This window comes from Festucalex cinctus, chromosome 4 (assembly GCF_051991245.1).
Source record: "Festucalex cinctus isolate MCC-2025b chromosome 4, RoL_Fcin_1.0, whole genome shotgun sequence".
Classification (NCBI taxonomy): domain Eukaryota; kingdom Metazoa; phylum Chordata; class Actinopteri; order Syngnathiformes; family Syngnathidae; genus Festucalex; species Festucalex cinctus.
This window is the reverse complement of record NC_135414.1, coordinates 24,129,900-24,148,296: the sequence shown is the minus strand read 5'-3', so window position 1 is coordinate 24,148,296 and position 18,397 is coordinate 24,129,900. Positions and strand designations below refer to the sequence as shown.

The following is an 18,397-nucleotide window of genomic DNA, read 5'->3' as shown; positions in this document are numbered from 1 at the left end:
TGTTAGCAGCCCCGCTAATGCAGCCATTTAGCTGCTCTTAAAAACATCCAACAAGCCGCTGAGGTTAATTTTTGTGAGCAGGGGAGAAAAGTGCTACATTCTTATACAAAATTTTTAGTCTGCATTCATTAGTAAGTATCGCTAAATAGTAAATCGTAGCAAGAACAGTAGTCAACTGACAATGACAAAAAAAACACAAAAAAACCCAAACAAAAAAACAGTGAAAGCCACAGGAGTTGGTCTATTCATATTAGGGGTGGGGCACCTCCAGGGTTATGTCCTAGGACCCTTCCCTTTATTATTAAAGATGCTCCTTACGGCTAACTTTTTTCCAGCTGTTCAAACCGATGTCCAATCAAAATACAAAAACCCCCCAAAAACAAATCATGGTATAGTGTAGTGTAGTGTTAAGTTGGTAACACAATCCAAAATAGTATGAAAAAGTTTAAGGAAAGAAAATACACAAAAAGTACACAAATATCAAACAAACATCCACAATTTTAGAAGAAACATACACATTTATTATTAAAAAAAAAAAAAAAAAAAAAAGTCTCAAAAAATATCACTATTAGAATAAAATACCAAAATTTGGGGGACAAAATCCAAAAATATATGTAAAGTACATAAATATTAGACAAAAATAACTACATCCATCCATTCTCTTGACCGCTAATTCCTCACAAGGGTCGCGGGTGTGCTGGAGCCTATCTCAGCTGGCTTTGGGCAGTAGGCGGGGGACACCCTGGACTGGTTGCCAGCCACAGGGCACAAAAATAACTCATTTAGGAAAAAAAAAAAATAAGAATACGTCCCCATGTGTCTTAACATTATGTATGTGTCATTTCTTCAAAATGCATCAGGGATCAAGAATCCGTACATCACACTTTACACACAATGATTCTTGTGTTGCTGAAAACCGCCTATTTTCAAGCTCGTCTCGTGCAAGTGAGCAATCCCTCTCATCCCGCCCCATATACTCCTTGGCCAATGGCGAGTATGGTTTTCTGCAACAAAACATGACGACAGCAGTCAAAGCAGGGGGATGGGTGACTAAGCCAAACACATAGACATGCAGTCTTGCACATACACACAAACTAGTGAGCTTGCATGGCTTGACTGTAACATGCCTCCTCCATAATGTGCCAGGTCCCTTCTCGCTCTCTCTCTCTCTCTCTCTCTCTACTTAGTTCTCGCCAAAAACAAGCTGCAGCAAGGGTGCTAACACAACAAGGATGCTCAAGTGTCCGGATGTGACGCTTGATCGCAGCATCTCGCCGGTATCCAAACTGCTGCGCACATACAACAGTCCATACCGCTGACAAAACCTTATCGTATGTCCTTTATATGAGATAACTCAGACCTCAGAGAGTCTGTGATAAACTGCAGTGCCGTTTTGAAACGCAAATTGCTGAAAGACAAAACGCTGCTTCTCTCCCACAACCAATGACGACAGATGTCAAAGCTGGGGGATGGGGCATTCAGCTACACGCACGCACACACATGCAAATTCATTAACATATCTCACATTTTTAGAATGCAAAATAGAACAAAAAAAAATTCAACAAAAAATACATTAGATGAAAAAATATACCAAGTGTAGAATATCATGACAAACTACTTAAGAATATGAAAAGAAGACAACCATACTAAAAAAAAAAAAAAAAAAAAAAAAAAAAATTTAAAAATAAATCCAACAAATATTAACATGTTGGGAAACTTCAAAATACTTTTGGGGGCAATGTGAAGAAGAAAATTACAATATTGGAAAATTTAAAAAAATCTATAAGGACAAAAACGGAAAAACAATAGTAATAAATTACACATATTAAACATGAGTAAAAACAGCACCTTCAAAATCAAGACAATATTAAGAAAAAATATCAGGAAAATATGGGAGAAAAAACAAACAAACAAATGGAACACAGTACACAGAATTGTAACGTTAACTATTTGGCTGGGGGCACAAAACAAATACGTATTATGTAAAAAGAACTTGGGGAAAATTATACAAAACGTACACAGAATATACAAAAATTGAGAAAAAAAAATATTGGACAAAACTGTACCAATATATTGGATGAAATGTATACCCAAATATTAAGTGTAAAAAAATAATAGATTGAAAATAAACAAATATTAAGAAAAAACAAAAACATTACAAAAAAATCTAATGGGAAAAAAAATAAAATATTTAAAAAAAAGTAAATTGGAAAAAATAAATTATCCATCCATCCATCCATTTTCTTGACCGCTTATTCCTCACAAGGGTCGCGGGGGGTGCTGGAGCCTATCTCAGCTGGCTTTGGGCAGTAGGCGGGGTACACCCTGGACCGGTTGCCAGCCAATCGCAGGGCACACAGAAACGAACAACCATCCACACTCACGAGCACACCGAGGGACAATTCGGCGCGCCCAATTAACCTGTAATGCATGTTCTTGGAATGTGGGAGGAGACTGGAGTACCCGGAGAAGTCCCACGCGTACACGGTGAAAACATGCAAACTCCACCCAGGAAGGCCGGAGCCTGGACTCGAACCGGAGTCCTCAGAACTGGGGGCGGACGTGCTAACCACTCGACCGACGTGCTAACCACTGGACCACCGTGCTGCACTGAAGCAAAAATACTGGATGAAAATATACAAACATTAAAAAAATATTTGATGAAAATGCACAATGGAGTCAAGAATGAAAAAAAAATATTGGAAAACTAAATATTTAGAAAAAAATGGAGGGGGGGATAGAAATTGACATAATATCGCCATCAAGTGGTCTGCTATTCGTCACATAAAAACAAAACAAGAAAAGACATTCTAGCTGCTCAAATGTGTCAAGGCCTTATTCTCGCCCCCCAACCACAACAGCAAGAAGCGTGCTCAAGTGTTCGGTTGGATCGCCTCGAGCATCATCTCGATCGGTACCCGCACAGCGCACACTGCTTAGAAAACCTCACCACCACATTCCCATTATACGAGATGACGTCAACAATGATGAAGTAAACACTTTAATTGTAGGTACTTAATATGCATTAAGGTGAAAAAAACAACAACAACCTGCGAGTCGGTGGCAGCAGGCACCGCCTTTGCATCACCCAGCCCATGACGCCACTTCAAGGCAGGCTAAATGACATATTCGCTGTAAACAATCAAGGTGACACCCATTGTGGGGACGTGATTCAATCTGGATTCGCGTCTTAAATGAGATTTAAAAAATGTAAATAAAAGTAAGGTTTTGCTAACTTTGCATTAGCAATGCCTTGAATGCACCTTCGCCTAGCAACCGATCGATATCAGCACGTACATAAACGCCGCGGTTGCGCCTTAAGGTGACGTTTTCATTCAATCTAGCCGCAAAGGGCACACGTTTTGGGGAGAGTCGGCATACAGCGTAAATTCGGTCCGTCTAGCTTTCGCTTGTCTTACCTTTGTGTACAGCTCCGACGCTGCCATGACAGCCGCTACGAGCTCACGCCAATCAGGGCTACAAGTCGGCTGTCTGTCCGTGCTGCATGAGACTCGTCGTGTGTTCTCATCAGGCGGACGAAGTCGCCGTTTGGTGTGTGTCAAACGGGGTATGCGTCCCTCCTGGTTACGATCAAGCTGAACAGAAAGCCGGAGTAAAGCTACTCAGGGTCGGCTATCTCACTTTGCATTCTGGGTATGATGGATGAAATGAATCAGCTCACCCCCCCAAAAAAAGCAAAGGAGGAGATTGTCCAATGGGGAAACAGCGACACTGCGTGGTGGCGGGCTGAACTACAAAGCAGAAAAAGGGCAACTACAGTGGTGCGTTGGTTCCGTGACCACCTTGCTCACTCAAAACACTCGTGTCTCAAATCATCTCTTCCAATTGATATAAAAGGAAACACAATTGATCTGTTGCAGCACCCCGCACAAAAATGCACTGTACAGTATTCTTGTATTATTGTATAACATCAATCAACAGGGCGTGGACAAGTAAAAACAACACTCCGGAAATAAGCGCAAAAAAAAAAAAAAAAAAAAAAAAAAATTAAAATGGTTTTCAGTCCTAAACCCACATTTGTAGCTCTCACTGTCATGATGCTTATATTTAATAATTAAAAAAAAAAAAAAAAAAAAAAAAGGTAGACAGTCACATATCTGGTGGCCATGATTGGCTCAGCATTATCATTGAAAGAACACATTGATTTTATTTGTAAAAAATAAAAAATAAATAAATAAAAAAAGGACCAAATAATATATTTTATGTGCAGCACAGATAGTGCCGTTTGTATTTTGTCCAGCGAATTACGTGTATGACGGTGCTGCTGTTTTAAATGCCAAGCAAATTTCGTATATTGTATTGACAATCCATTATATACAATAGTAGTAAAATATTACGTTTGTACACCATGATTTGATTTACTTGCCTCAATATTAACGTTCGATGCCATATGTGCGCGCCTTGGCAACCAGATGGCAGTATAATACCGACATTCATAATGAACAATTTCACAACCAAGTGCAGTGAAATCATTTTTTTCTTCTTTGCAGGATACTATTAAAAATATGCATTGAGAAAAATACACACACACAAGGGATTAAACCAAAGTGAAATAACCTACAAAAATGTTCAAAATTGAAGCAAAGTTTGTCTGAGCAGAGCTCTTATTGAAACTAGTTTGATTCTGATCCTGCATGCATGAATCAAATTACATGCAAAAGTGACATTTCTCAATAGATATAATATACATTTTAGAATGCGTAAACAGAAGTCCTATTGCACCAACCACTGGAAACTAAAACTTGTTTTACTTCACAGCAACATTTATATGCAGTAGAATATTGTGAGTTTGACGAACGGGTTACAGGACATGAGCAGCTCCAGAACTGACCCTGGCGGACTCCTATAATCAAAAATAACAGGCTTCTTTATAATGTTAACTTCTGGTATTTTATGACCTAACAAAGGAGCAAAAATTGAGCAACGCGAGTAAGGCGTGTGAGAGAACAATGCAGCCATTGAACATTTGTGCAAAACTATTTTATTTACATAACAAAATGGCACAAATTAACAGGAGGGAGGCCATATACATGCACAGCTCAGACAAATCAGATGCTAGCTGGTGTTTAGCACAATTTGAGGGTAAACTTCGACAAGGAACCTGTTGAAGCGATAACTGTGGAAGAAGAGTGCGTCATTAGCGCAAAGCTACCTTCTTCCTACATTCAGACAAGTGGGAAGGAGAATCTCTGAGCTAAAAGGGACTATGTTGCAAAATGCATCTCTTAATCATCACGCTCAAGGCAACATTCTTGCTCCTGTATCTTGAATACAGTATCTAGCATCGTTAGCCATGATTTTTGCCTGTGGATTATTAGACCTTCTTGTAATCATTTTACTACTCTCTCTACCAATTTTTGGGGACCCTAACAATTGTGAAAATTCAGATTTTTGAAATATAAGCAAATGATTAAATCTAAAACTCACTATTGGGCTGAATGTAGTTGTGATTCATGAGAGCGATGTGCTTCTCTTCAACATGGAGGTCACATGTTGGTATCATCTTTTTCTTTCCAAAGACTATTTTTCCTGTTGGGTGCATGTGACAAAGCAGTTCTGATGTCTTCATTGAGCAGACAATGATTGGAATCTGGAGAGGAACTACATTTCCGAGTGGGGGCTAAACCCTACATTAAGGGAGAAACAGTGAACGAGAATACAAATTGGACGTAAAATGCTAAAAGGCTGATGTCTGCCCCCGTGCTTAACAAAATGAAATTCATTATATACACAAACATACTTCCACGCCTTGGAGCATTTTGCTCTCGTTGACGTCTTTCAGTGTATCTTACATGTCAAGAATAAGAGACAAATGGAAATATACATGGTAAGGAAGAGAGATGCAACGAGGGTGGGATACACAATCTAGGTAAGCAGCCAGTGGAGTCTGAAGAAGGTAAAGAGAATGAATTTGAAAGGTAGCAAGGCATTTTCCTGCTGAGTGGCTAAACAGGTGGTCTGGTTTGAGGGGGAGGGAGAGGTAATATTACAAGCTCTTGAGTAGAGGGGGGTGCAGCAGGGCGCCATCAGCCTGCCAGTTTACTGGCCACCAGGGAGGCTTTCCTCTGGGGCAGGTCCTGGGGCGTGGGGATGTGGTCCCCTGTGATCTCTGTCTTCTCGGGTGCCGCCGCTGTCGGCAGCTGCTTGTTCTTTATCTTGGCTTTGGCCATGTTGTAGTCGCCTGAATCAAAGTACTTTTGCTGGAAAACAGGAGGGACACAAGAGTCAGCAAAAGCAGCAATTCAAGCCTTTGGATTTAACTGTGTTAAAGTCACAATAAAATAAAATAAAAAGCGAAGAAAAAAAAAAGATTCAAATGATAATCTTATGAGAAAAAGTCAACGTTTTCAGATAGAGTATATTTTCAAGAAAAGAAAGCTATACACTTTAGGTCGTCGTATATTTGTCCAAGTCTTAATTTTAATTTTTAAAAAATGTGCATGTTCGAAAGCAAGTCATTACTAGAATAAAGTGTGTCATCTGGCCAAGACTCCATGGAAAAAAAGATCTTGAATCTCAAAGGTATAATTGCTGGACAAATAAAGGATGGAAAAGAAAAAAAAAAAAATTCAAACTTATTTGATAAAAAGAAGTTATATGTAGTTAAGAAAAAAAATCTCCAGAAAAAGGTAAATTCAAGATTCAAGTCATATTACAAGTATAAAGTGTCATAATTCCTAGATACAAATCAGCATATTTTATTTCCATTCTGGAGAACGTGAACTATGCTGTCAGGCTTTCAGGGGAAAAAAAAAAAAAACACAAGTACTGGCAAGAGGAACAATCAAACATCTGAGAGACCCACCCAAAAATAATATGAAACATTTTAACAAGTTGAAGTAACAAAATTTGAAAAAAAAAAAAAAAATAAAATAAAATAAAAAAATAAAAATAAAAAAAAATAAAAAAAATACCCCTTTCTGAAGGCGTTTCCGAAGCAGATCAGAGCCCCCGGGTTTATTCCCCAAGTTTGGGTATCTGGCCTTCAGCTTGGCCTCCTCCGCTTTCTCTGGATTGATCATTTTGTCCTGTACCTCCTGAAAGACAACACAAAAAAATAAAAATCGACCCAACTGAAGGATCATAACTGAAAACAACTCCTCACTTGCCAAGTTGCCAGTCAAGCAAACATGGTAGCTTAGGAGTCACTATCAGCAGTCCTACTTAAAAGATGAGATTATCACTACAAGGGACTCTCGCACATCACGGCAATCAATTTCCCCATCAATGGTCATGATTTGGCACATGTCCATCGTTCACCCCAGGCCACCCCCAAATACATTATTCGCAACCCCCCAAACCAGCCTCCACCACAATTCGGGGCATGTCGGATATGATTCACACCATTTGCATTGACAAATCTTTTCCCGGCCAGAATTTTGTTTCCAGTCCGTCACTGACCACCAGACTTATCAAGTTTCCTGGGGGAAACCCTGTACAATGACAACCAAAACAAAATTACGGACCATAATAAATAGGGGTGTGAATTGCCTAGTACCTGACGATTCGATTCGTATCACGATTCACAGGTCACGATTCGATTCGATACCGATTAATCCCGATACGAATGGTCACGATTCGATACCGATTAATCCCGATACGAATTTATAAGTCGATTGTTGCGATTTTTTTTTCATTCATATTTAGAAAATACTAATCAGTAAGCTTGTAGAGTGTAAGATTTATATGAAAATGTATTATTTATTTATCTGAAATTTCAGTCTTATAGAGGTTGTAATCTGTTTCATGTTTGAACAGCATTAAAATAAAAATATTAAGGCTTAATGTGCCGTTCATATAACATTCTTCCATGCTCAAGGTGTGAATCCTAAAAAAAAAAAAAAAAAAAAAAAAAAAAAAAAAAAAAAAAAAAAATCGATTCTGCCGATTATTGAATCGATTCGAGAATCGCGCGATGTAGTATCGCGATATATCGCCGAATCGATTTTTTTTTTTTTTTACACCCCTAATAATAAAGTATAAAACACCAGAGAAGACCCTCCACACATGATTCAAATGTAGAGCTTGCTGATGAGCAAATCATTTTAATCAGGTATGCTGGAGGAGGGAAACACCTAAAGCATGCATAATAAGGGCCCCTCAAGGACCGTGGGTGGACAGTCCTGATTCAAAATATTAACTCATTGACTCCCAGCAGCCATTTTGACTGAAGCAACCCCGTTCGCTCTCGGCTGTTTTACTGGATTTGGACTGATTTTGCAAGGCCCACAGACTATTGTGTTCTATTGCTATAAAAACATGGAACCAAACAAAAGAAAGATTAGAGTCTCTTCTTTCATCACGAAAAAAATATGTATTTCTATGTTTCCATTTTGCTGAAATTAGCATTAGAATATAGCTAAGTTTCATCATGATTCACATTCCTGGTGAAAACACTGGCAAAAAGAGCTTATATGGCCCTGGTTGATCTCTTATACTCTGCTGCCACCTGATGGCCGTTTTTGTAACGATGACTACCATTGCTTCAACCGTTCTCTGCAGTCAAGAGGCTGCATCAAAGCCTTCTGTACACTAGCATTAAAAAAACAAAACAAAAAACAAAGAAACGTCTAAATACGTCTTTGGGACACTTTTTGGGAGCCAATGAGTTCACATGGGCAAGTACAAATGTTTTTATGGGGATGTTCGACTTATTATTCGCGAATTTGCGCGGTCTTGGTACCTTACTCCCAGGAAAAATGTGAATGAATGCATCACATTTGAATGGTGACAGCAAAAGACCAACATGAGAGCAAGAGCCGTCTGCTCGTCAATATGCCTCTTAGCACTCGTCAAACCCAGTCGAGTTAGCATGCGGGAGGCTACCGAGCATCAAAAGTGCTGTCACACGCCACTCTGGTGTAGGTTAGTGTCGGTGCCGGTTCGTTTGAAAGACAGGTGTACAGGTGTACATGCTATTGCTAACGAAGGTTTGAGTGAAAGGAAGTGTGATTTTAGGCCATGGGCTGTCTGCACGGGCGGGACCATGTTAGCTCGGAAGCTAACGGGGTTTTCTTTTCAGAATGTCATGACAGCTGGTTGCTTGCTAGCATTAGCTCGCAATAGTCCTCCACAAATCACACCGAACATGTATTCGTCTCTCCAGGACAACGAGTCCGAAGACATCAATACATTATACAACGTAAGAAATTAATACTAAAAATGGACTATGACGGCATGTTAATAATAAACTGGCTACCGTTAGCGTGAGGCTAGCATTCGTAACAAAATCAACCGCGCTCCCGCCTATTTCCCTCCTACACTAATGAGTCGTCATAAACGGCCACTTTAGATACCTGCTCCTCCACTAGCGTCTCCTCGGACGCAGGGACGTCTTCGTTTCCGTCCGACATTGGTCGATGCTAGCGTTGCCTTCAAGGAAGAGGCCGCTCAAAGGTCTTGCCGAGTGGTCCTCCTTGACTGTATGAGCGACCGCCACCCGCCGGGATCCCGCTGCTCTCTCTCTCTCTCTCTCTCTCTGGCAGTACTGCCTGACGGATGACGCTCAAGAGGAACGCGCGCGCTCCCGCAGCTGATTCTACGTCACTGATGGAGATACCGTGCGGCGTCCCCGGCGTGCGCGCTCACGTCTTTATCGCTCGCCAGTGTAGGATGGGATTAAAAAAAAAAAGTTGCGTCACGTGCAGATCAGTGTATGTGTGCTTGCTTGTGAAAAAAACAATCTTTCTAGTCTGCACATTAAAAAATGCTTTAAAGTTAAAACTACAATACTGTAACCCTATTATTATATTATTTACACACATTAATTTTTGTATTTTAAACGGGCAAAAATTAATAAATTCCAGGTCTGGGTAGTTTTCTTTTTTTTTTTTTTTTTTTTTTTTGCAGTGATATACGAAATGTGGCAAAATAACAGAACTGGTGTCACACAAGACGTAAAATTCAAAACTATTCATTTTCCCCTTTAAAGTAATTCCCCTGTAAACTAACGCACTTTATGATTATGCCATAAGATAAAGCATGTGTCCAGAAATTGTGTGCAGGTGTTGTAGTTTAAAAATGCTGAAAACGTGACGTTAATCACTTTCATAAATCCTGTTAAAAAAAAAAGAAAACAAAAAGAGAGACAGAGCAGATATAGATTGCTTTAGAAGATAGATATATTTTTCAGATTTGAATATTAATGTCAAAAATACTATGATATACAGTTTACACTAAATCATCTTGGCATGACAGACATCACAAATAGAAACTGAAATATTAATTTAAATATTAAATAAACAAGATGGTTAGATAAACTGAAAGTAAACACTTAACTAAGGTTACTCTTTCTCTATTGCAACACTTCCAACAAAGTGGTTTTTGTAACAGTACAAAAAGAAATATGACAATTATTTTTCGCCTTTTTTCCAGTTTGGACATCGGTAAAAAAAAACAAAAAAAGAACAAACCCACAGTGCATTTCGTGATGATTTCTGACATGATGAGTTCACTTTAATTCAGTGCGATTGCGTGGTCGACATCTTCGGTGGTCCTTTTGTTTGTTTGTTGAGGTGTGGGGGGTGGGGGTGGTGGAGGAGGGGAGTTGAGGGATGACGGGAAGGTGCTCCGCTGCAGCCCACTTCCTCTTCATTACATGACACAGCCGATGCTGCTCCAAGGTCTGGAATCATTAGTCCCTTTTACACAGAGACCCCGCAAAATTTCCGTGTCAGAGTCGTAACAGAAGATACGGCACCTAACTTCCTGTTTACACAAAGGGGACATTAAAAGGTGGGAAAATGTTGTCTTATACAGGTAGTGTAAAAGGGGCTATTGAGCCCAATGTAGGCTTAATTTACCTTCCAACAGCTCCAAGTCAACAAGCTAAGTTTTTTCCTCATTCAAAAGGCCATATATTGCATTGGTCAAGTAACTGAGATTGAACATATAGTCATTATGTCACAATGAGGTCCAAATCTTGTTTGGGGATTGGTGCACAAGCTGTGCAGAATTAATGAGTCCAACTGGTCCTGTGGACAATCATTGGTCTCAACTCTCTTGCCAGACGCAGGAGTGGGGGTGAATACACAAACATCAAGAATTACCTTTTAAATATTATAAGGCATTTTCTAGCAGGGCCACAAAACCCGACACACCCCAGCTGTGAGTCACAACAAAGTTCATGCACGTCAACAGAGAATTCCATTCTAACAAGCGTCCCACACGGGGGTGCACTCCATCATCTGCTGTCCTTCAATCTCTCTTCCAATACAAGTCAGGCTGACACAATGACTCATGGCTGGCATGGAGGTGCGGCTATCGCCTGCCAGATGGAGAAGGGGAAAGGGTGGGGTGTGTCAGGGGTTTAGTCGAACGTCAGCAGCGGGGTGAGAACGGCGGGTCGATGGGGGATTCGGTGAACGACTGTAGCTCGTAGGCAGCACCGCTGTCCACCTCCATGGACTTCCTAGAGAACAGCAGACGGATGTCCCTGTGGAGGTAGATCTTCCCAGACTTTGAGCTCTGGAACCTAGTGGGCAAGAAATAAAAGATTACATTATTCATGTTAACCATGTATCAATATCCAGTTGTCATTGTAACAAAAGCTGTATTCCCCATTTGTATGCGATTGGAACCAGCGTAGACAAGTGGAAGTGCATATTAAGTATGCTGTAATTCTTTATCCTTTGTAAAGTACATGCCATTTTTCTAAAACACCAGGGAAGTGCTTTAAATTGTGCAAACAATGCAAAATGTCTCCTGCAAGTGTTTGGTAATGTTTAATGAGTGGCAAGTAGTCAGGCACAAGACGCTATAAGAGCTTAATGAGAAAAAGCTCCTCACCTCAGATGAACGAGGTAACGCAGAGTGCGTGCCTGGCCCAAACTGAGGGGCTTCCTGTTGATCTGATGGTTCGAGTCCCGCCTGACGGGGACGGAGAACGTCCTCTGGCGCAGGAAGGTCTGGTGTCCCGCTGGCATGGCTCGTAGGTCGTACATCACCACAAACATCTTTACCACCGTCTTGTTCGGGTTGAATAAGGTCTGCGGTGAGCGGAGAACATTGTGTGAGACATAAATTACACAGCATCTCACTGCATGCTGAAATATTTTTCAGTACAAAAGAAATCGGCACTGTGGACAAAAGAATCAGGAAGCCTAGTCACTGCGCCGACAGAAAGTGAATTTGGAAGAAAAATTAGGTTCTTTCTCTGCCTTTTCAAGTTACAACAGCCCCACTCGTCTGGGAAGACTTTCAAATGTTGGAGTGTGTCTGTGGGGATTTTTCAACCGGAGAGAAGGCCTGTTGGCCTATTATCTCTGTTCTTGTTCATCCCAAAGATGTTTGATGGGCTTCTTCCACACCAAATTCAAAGTAGGCCTTTTTGGAACTTGCTTTGTACTCTAGGAGCAGAAAATCAACTTTCACAAAATGTTCCCACAAAGGCTGGAAAGCATACTGTACAAATAGTCCACATGTATTGGTGGGATGAAGAATTAAGAGTACGGGGAGCAAAAAGGCATCTAAATATTACTCATACCTTTCTCTGTCTCATTTACTCTCTCTTTCACTCTGTCGCTCGCTCATTCACCGCATGACACACTTGCACGTTAAGTTGCACGTTTCCATGCAAGCAAACTATCTATTTATCATGATGGATAAAGCAAAGGACAATGTTACGTGCCGCACGTCTCACGTGTTTGATCGCTGGGGTGACTCCACACCGTTGCTTGGAGTTTTTTTCCCCCCCCTTTCCTCAAGTATTAATAGTTACGTAGCTAGCTGGACACAGAAAGGACTCCTGAAACTGGAAGTAATTGCTTCCGTTTTACTTAATATGTTGTAACATCGTAAGTTTCACATTTTAACGTGCTAAGTTTAACGTGAACATCGCAGTAAGGTGCTTCCGTAGTAAATTACTTTTTATTCCAACTTCTGTGAACAAAGCATAAGCTTTAATGGTGGCACTACCACTAGAGGTCTCCCACCACCTGACTTGCTATGAACATTGCTTTGTACTCAGTTGGGAAAGATTATGCTGATGTTCTATGGAAATCTATTTTTTCCCAAGTATTCAAACAGCGCCATTACCACTTGAATGGTTCCTGATGGAGGTACTCGGTAGCCCCTTTTCCCCAGCGACTCCAGGTTGATCACACCCTGTGAACAATACAACACCATTCTTTTGAGGTAGGATTGATATTTTATGACTTCTTCAGAAAATGCTTTTATTGTCATGGCATAATATGCAGCAAAAATTCAGTGCACAACCAGATTGTGAGAACATAAAACAAAAAGTGGCAGTGTATTGTAAATATGCAAATAAGCACTGATTTTACCATATAAGGTGAAGGGGCGTTGTCATCGGAGACGCTGTAGAATGACACGTCCACTGGTAAGGTCAGGTGACTGGGGCAGAAGGACCCGCTAGCACCTACTTCGGCTGTAAAACCCTCCACAGTCCCTAAAGGCTCCAGGCGGTAGTTTAACACACACTCCTGACAGAAGATTCCATTTTGAAAACACCATTAATATGTGACATCAAACTCACCGTTTACCTAGTTTAAAGATGTACAACATGGCTGGATTTACACTACGTATCCTAATGCCCAACCATGATTTAGTGTCCAGTAACCTCACCGCTTGCCTACCTCACACAAACCCACTTGCTTCACGCGCCAAGCTGCTGAATAAACTATGATTCGTGTCACGTGGGAGGTGTCCGAGTGCACGCAATCAGTCTGCAAATTTCTGTAGCTTTCCTGGATGGTTTCATTTGATAGCTGTCTTTATTGATTTGTTCCTCTTATCTGGTGTTTGATGTTATTGCTGTTCTGTTTACTGTTGCCTGTAATGTGCACTTTGAGATTTGTCTACAAAAGTGAAGTGCCTTACAAATGAATTGTTATTATTGTAATCATTATTATAGTTCAACTAAAAATGACATAGTTGGGTTTCTGGTCTCTTCACAGGTGCCTAATTCCAAAAGTCTGTCTGTGAGGGAATCGATCTGAATTCTACCAAATAGTGATGTCACAGTTACATTTGCCAAAGGTGGTTTCAGGCAAGAAGCATTCAATTCAATTGCAGGCTGTACACATCTGCTTTGCAGCGAGTCTCAGAGGCTCCAATTTCACCACAAAAAGCCACACGGATTTGCTGCAACTTGCTTTTCTATAGTCGTTAGGTGGGTCGGGAAAAGTGGATAAATATGTGCTTTAGCCCCCACCCGGGTCATCAGTGTAACAAAAATTTGCATTAAACAGTATGACGAGTTGACACTAAGTTTATGTTATGTGTATTTTGACACATTTTTTTGGTAGAAAAAATGTCATGAAGACACATGGAAACCAATTTCATTTGTGAATAAAAACTCCTAATGTCTCCTTGAATCAGTTGAGTTATAGCAATAGCATACAGTGAGTGTTATTGGTGCTGTACCTCAAAGTTTCCCAGTAGACTGAGACTGGCAGGTGGAGCACTTGCACTGAACAGCTGCTGAGCGTCATCCGTGTACTCGTCTCCCTTCGGGCACACCCTGAGGGTTTAACACACACACATACGCACATACACTTGATTGACCTGTTCACTCTGCCAAGTAATTTTAAGGTGATCAAGTGACACACATTCAGAGCCAAAGCTGACATAGTGAAAGACGCCCATACATTGATGTACAAAGTAGTTTACAGAAATGCTCTCCAGGTGATGGAAAACCTCAGAAAGCTGCACAAATGGGCTTTTATGAAGAGAATAATACACAGTGTTGACTGCTTTCAAGCTTAAAGACTAAACTTTGCAAGTAGCTGCTGCATTGAAAGTGGCACAGAGCGCACCACCCACATGTGCACTGAGTAGGCAGTTGCCGCTGAGCTCGCAGAGTTCTGTTCTGGCTGCCATTTTGAGCGGAACGTGCAAGAGCTTAGCTGTTCAGTGCTGGAGGACTAGAAGAAACAACAACCAGCACATTTTGGACCATAGTGACATACATCCAAGATACCAGTCTAAATAAATTTAGTCTTGACACCTTGTCTACAAGCCTAATACATTGTGTTGTTGCATACAAACAGAAAATCTGCAGACAAGTCATGTGGACTTAATAATAAAGATTCAAGGGTTACCTTTTCCCAGAAGCCCAGGGCAAACCCTTGCAGCCAATCAGAGAGGTGTCCAGGTCAAAGTATCCAGATTGGTTTTTCCTCTGAGGAACCTGTCCGAGACATACAGGACATAAATCAGACATAAATATGCTGCCATAAATACAATTTAATACAAATATTCTCTGTAAGCGTGTTCATTTTCATGATTAGGTGTAAGTGGGATGGTGTTGTAACATTGTAATATGACTCATGGCTACCTCAGTTTGAGAGGTATGAGTGAATCATCCTGCCGGAGTGTGAGTGATCATGCGCTAACTACTCAGTAGTCCTGCCAGATACTTCCAAGTCTCCTTCATGATGACTGCATTGTGAATAACGTCACAGATGGCTACTGAGCACGGTGTCATGACACAAGCGCATACACTGGAACGGCTGATGCTTCGTCATGGTTAAAAAAAAGTCTCTGCGTGCTGAGTCATGAAAAGATTTGCCAGAAGGGTGCAAGTGTGTGTGTGTGTGTGTGTGTGTGTGTGATTTCGTACAGGGCTGGAGAGAAGGGGCAGGCCCGTGCAGGGGTGGAAGGCCTTGGTCGCTGTGGCGTCTAACGAGTGCCGATTCTGCTTCCTCCAGCCGTTGCAGGGCCCCAGGGGAGAGGGACCGTGAGTTCGCTGGAGAGTGAAGGAAGGAGAGGTTAACGCATCTGGCAGTAAACTCGCATTGCCTTTGAAAACATGTTCTCAAGCACCATGCATTATTTTTTATGACCACTTTTGTCCCGCCTGTTTTGACGACATAAACACTCACAAATAATGGTATTTTAACGTTACCACCTTTCTACCACGTGTTTTAAGTCACAGTGTTACGTATCCTAGATGTCAAGTTGTTTTTTGTGGCTTACACCTCCGCATGACATCACAGTATGCACATACACAAGAGGAATGTTTGTTTTGCTTTGAATTCCATGTGATATTCATGAGCAACTCCATTGAACTATTGCTCACAGATCACCTGTTTTCTAAAGCTGAGCTTTTGTCACCTGAGATCTGAGCAACTGTCATTTTCACTCAACAGCAAGTGGCAAAATGGCCGCCTTCTGATATTGATAAAAACTGCTGGAATTTGCTGCTTAACTCGTATTCCACTAACGCAATATTAAACCAGAATACCATCTTTTGACTAGTCGGCTGAATAGAACATAATATTGTCCAAAAAATTTGGGGGGGTGGTTGACTTCTGACATTATCATGGCCCTGATTGGGTAGAATGTCCTTTGTTAGTGGTTATAGCGCCACCTGTAGTGCAGGAATGGACTTGACAGTCTGAAAATGAGTTGTCATGATGACATCAATTCAAGAGTCTCTTACCAGGACAGTGGGAGGGGGAGTCAGGTCTGGAGACTGTCTAGGTGTGTGGTTCTCATCCTGAGCTGAAGCGTCAGCCCGCGTGGGTGAGTGAGGCTTGCTGTGGTTTTGGATTGCGTTACAGCTGAGCATGGATCCTTTACAGGTCTGACTGGAGGGCGTGGGACTTCTAGGCCCGTTTTCAAGGGAGGGAGGGAAAATATGACTGCTGGTTGTGTGGACAGTGAGCTTTTCCTGGGTCGGAGCTTGTAAACGCGGACCAGAGTGCAACTGGCCTCTGAGTGAAGGTTCTTCAAGTGTAAAGTGGGCGCCATTTTGGGCCCGAGGAGAATGGCAATCGTTGCCCGGGTCGAGCCGGGGTTTGTTTGTGCAAAGAGGCGTGTGTGGAGCAGCGGCGTGCGGGCCCCTGCTCGGTTCGTGGTTGTGGCCATTAGTGTAGCCATCATGCGACGTGTGTGAGATGTGTGTAGGGTGTGAGTATGTGCGTACTGTGTGTGTGACTGTTGTTGTGTGTGTGTGGTGCAGGGGGCTGCCACACCTGCTGTGGCTGGGCGACAGCGAGGGGACGGACAGTCTTTCCTGGATGAGTCGGGTAATGTCATGTACTGCCTGAGCAATGAGGGTCCCTTCGTGCTCTTTCTCACCACTTTTCTCTCTCTCCCTGTCTCGCTCCCTCTCCACACTCTCATCTCTCATCTCAGTCAGCCTCAGCTTCCTGCAGGCCGCAGGTTTTGGGGAAGCGGTCTCCCGCTTGTGGAAAGATGTGCTGGTGGAGGGCGTGTGGAATGGAGTTGGCCAAGCATGTCCCACACACTCATAGGGCGGTACCTCTGGCTCTTTGGTCTTACTGGCGGCTATGTCGTCATGGCTACTGCCCCACGTGGCTTTGGGAGGGTTGTCCGTGGCAAAAAGAGCTGGGGGAAGCGGTGGTGCTGTTGGGTCACAGAAGTTGAGCCGCTGTGCGATGCGGGCTATAACTTCCTGTCGCTCCTGTAACAGCGAGCCAATGAGGGGATTGGTTTCGTTTGCTGCGGGCCGCGGTGAGGGGCAGCGGGCGGGCTCGGCCAATGAAAAACTCTTCAAGGCTCGGAGCGGCTCGGGGAGAGGAACTTTTGACCTGTCGCTGCTGTTGGTGCTGCACCCATAATCCTCCAAAGGCGGCGGGTCGGATGAACCGTTGAGGGATGTGTAAAGCCACTTCCCCTGGAGCGGAGAAGGGGAATGGGAACGTGAGGGTGTGGGTGAGCGGGAAGATCGGCAGAACAGTGGCGAGTCCTGATTTTGGGGGATGTTGACCTGTGGAAGCTCTCCGTTCTGATATGTGTGGTTTTCACCAGGATCCGGATTCTTTTTGCCGAAGGAGGGTGGCGTGGCCGTGTTTGGAAGGCTGTTAATGGGAATATTGTTAATGGGAAGATTGGGGATGGGCATTCCGTTGAGGAGGAGCCCCGACATGGAGCTGGAGCTCTTGCTGTATATGTTGGAGGTGTGGTGGAGGTTCTCTTTGCTGGACTCCTGGCTTTTTCGGAGGGTGGGCAGGCCACCATGGCTGTTGAGGTTCGGGTTGAGGCTGGGCGTCTTGCTGTAGCGTTGGGGCAGGCCAGTATGGATGCTGCAGGCCAAGTTGGGATAGGTGGGCTGGCGGGGCAGCGACTGGACGCGGACTTGCAGCGCAACATTCTGGGACACGTTGGGAATGGGGAAAATGTGTTCAGATGGCGGTTGTGAGAACTTCCACACTAAGTCCTCATCAGCAGCACTGATTCTGTTTAAAAGAAAATCAAAATCTTGAATCAGAAAATACACTCCCGCCAGTATCATCATCTTGAAGCAGGTGTGGAATCCAACCTGTACAGGATGTTTCTGGGGACGATGCCATGAGAGGCACTGAGCCAGGCGCTGAGCTGCGAGAAGAAAACGTACGAGCGCACGGCCAACAGCAGAGTCTTCTCCTCAATGAAACGGTCGCCACTT

The 18,397-nt window shown here is 42.6% G+C and overlaps 3 protein-coding genes across 6 annotated transcripts in view; all 3 read right to left on the bottom strand.

The window, feature by feature from the left end:
- Positions 1–3,672, bottom strand: part of myo5aa (myosin VAa) — a 58,544-nt gene extending 54,872 nt beyond the window's left edge. For 3 of the 4 annotated variants that reach the window (XM_077519803.1, XM_077519804.1, XM_077519805.1), the window contains exon 1: positions 3,420–3,672. In XM_077519803.1, coding sequence (XP_077375929.1) covers positions 3,420–3,446 — 27 coding nt within the window. In that variant the 5' untranslated portion in view covers positions 3,447–3,672. The remainder of the gene's footprint in view (positions 1–3,419) is intronic. The other variant, XM_077519806.1, reaches the window with a different exon arrangement.
- A 1,307-nt stretch (positions 3,673–4,979) lies between these two features.
- LOC144017852 (cAMP-regulated phosphoprotein 19-like) lies at positions 4,980–9,549 on the bottom strand. Its single transcript, XM_077519795.1, has 3 exons — positions 9,318–9,549; positions 6,936–7,058; positions 4,980–6,221 (listed from the first exon to the last, which is right to left on the bottom strand). Exons 1-3 carry the CDS (start codon positions 9,372–9,374, stop codon positions 6,048–6,050), a joined length of 354 nt encoding a protein of 117 aa, XP_077375921.1. The 5' UTR covers positions 9,375–9,549; the 3' UTR covers positions 4,980–6,047.
- A 571-nt stretch (positions 9,550–10,120) lies between these two features.
- Positions 10,121–18,397, bottom strand: part of atosa (atos homolog A) — a 29,734-nt gene continuing 21,457 nt past the window's right edge. The window contains exons 4-12 of the mRNA XM_077519794.1: positions 18,272–18,397; positions 16,427–18,188; positions 15,605–15,730; positions 15,084–15,172; positions 14,407–14,503; positions 13,305–13,463; positions 13,057–13,125; positions 11,809–12,008; positions 10,121–11,494 (exon numbers count right to left, since the gene is read on the bottom strand). Of these exons, the coding sequence (XP_077375920.1) occupies positions 11,341–11,494; positions 11,809–12,008; positions 13,057–13,125; positions 13,305–13,463; positions 14,407–14,503; positions 15,084–15,172; positions 15,605–15,730; positions 16,427–18,188; positions 18,272–18,397 (2,782 nt within the window). The 3' untranslated portion in view covers positions 10,121–11,340. The remainder of the gene's footprint in view (positions 11,495–11,808; positions 12,009–13,056; positions 13,126–13,304; positions 13,464–14,406; positions 14,504–15,083; positions 15,173–15,604; positions 15,731–16,426; positions 18,189–18,271) is intronic.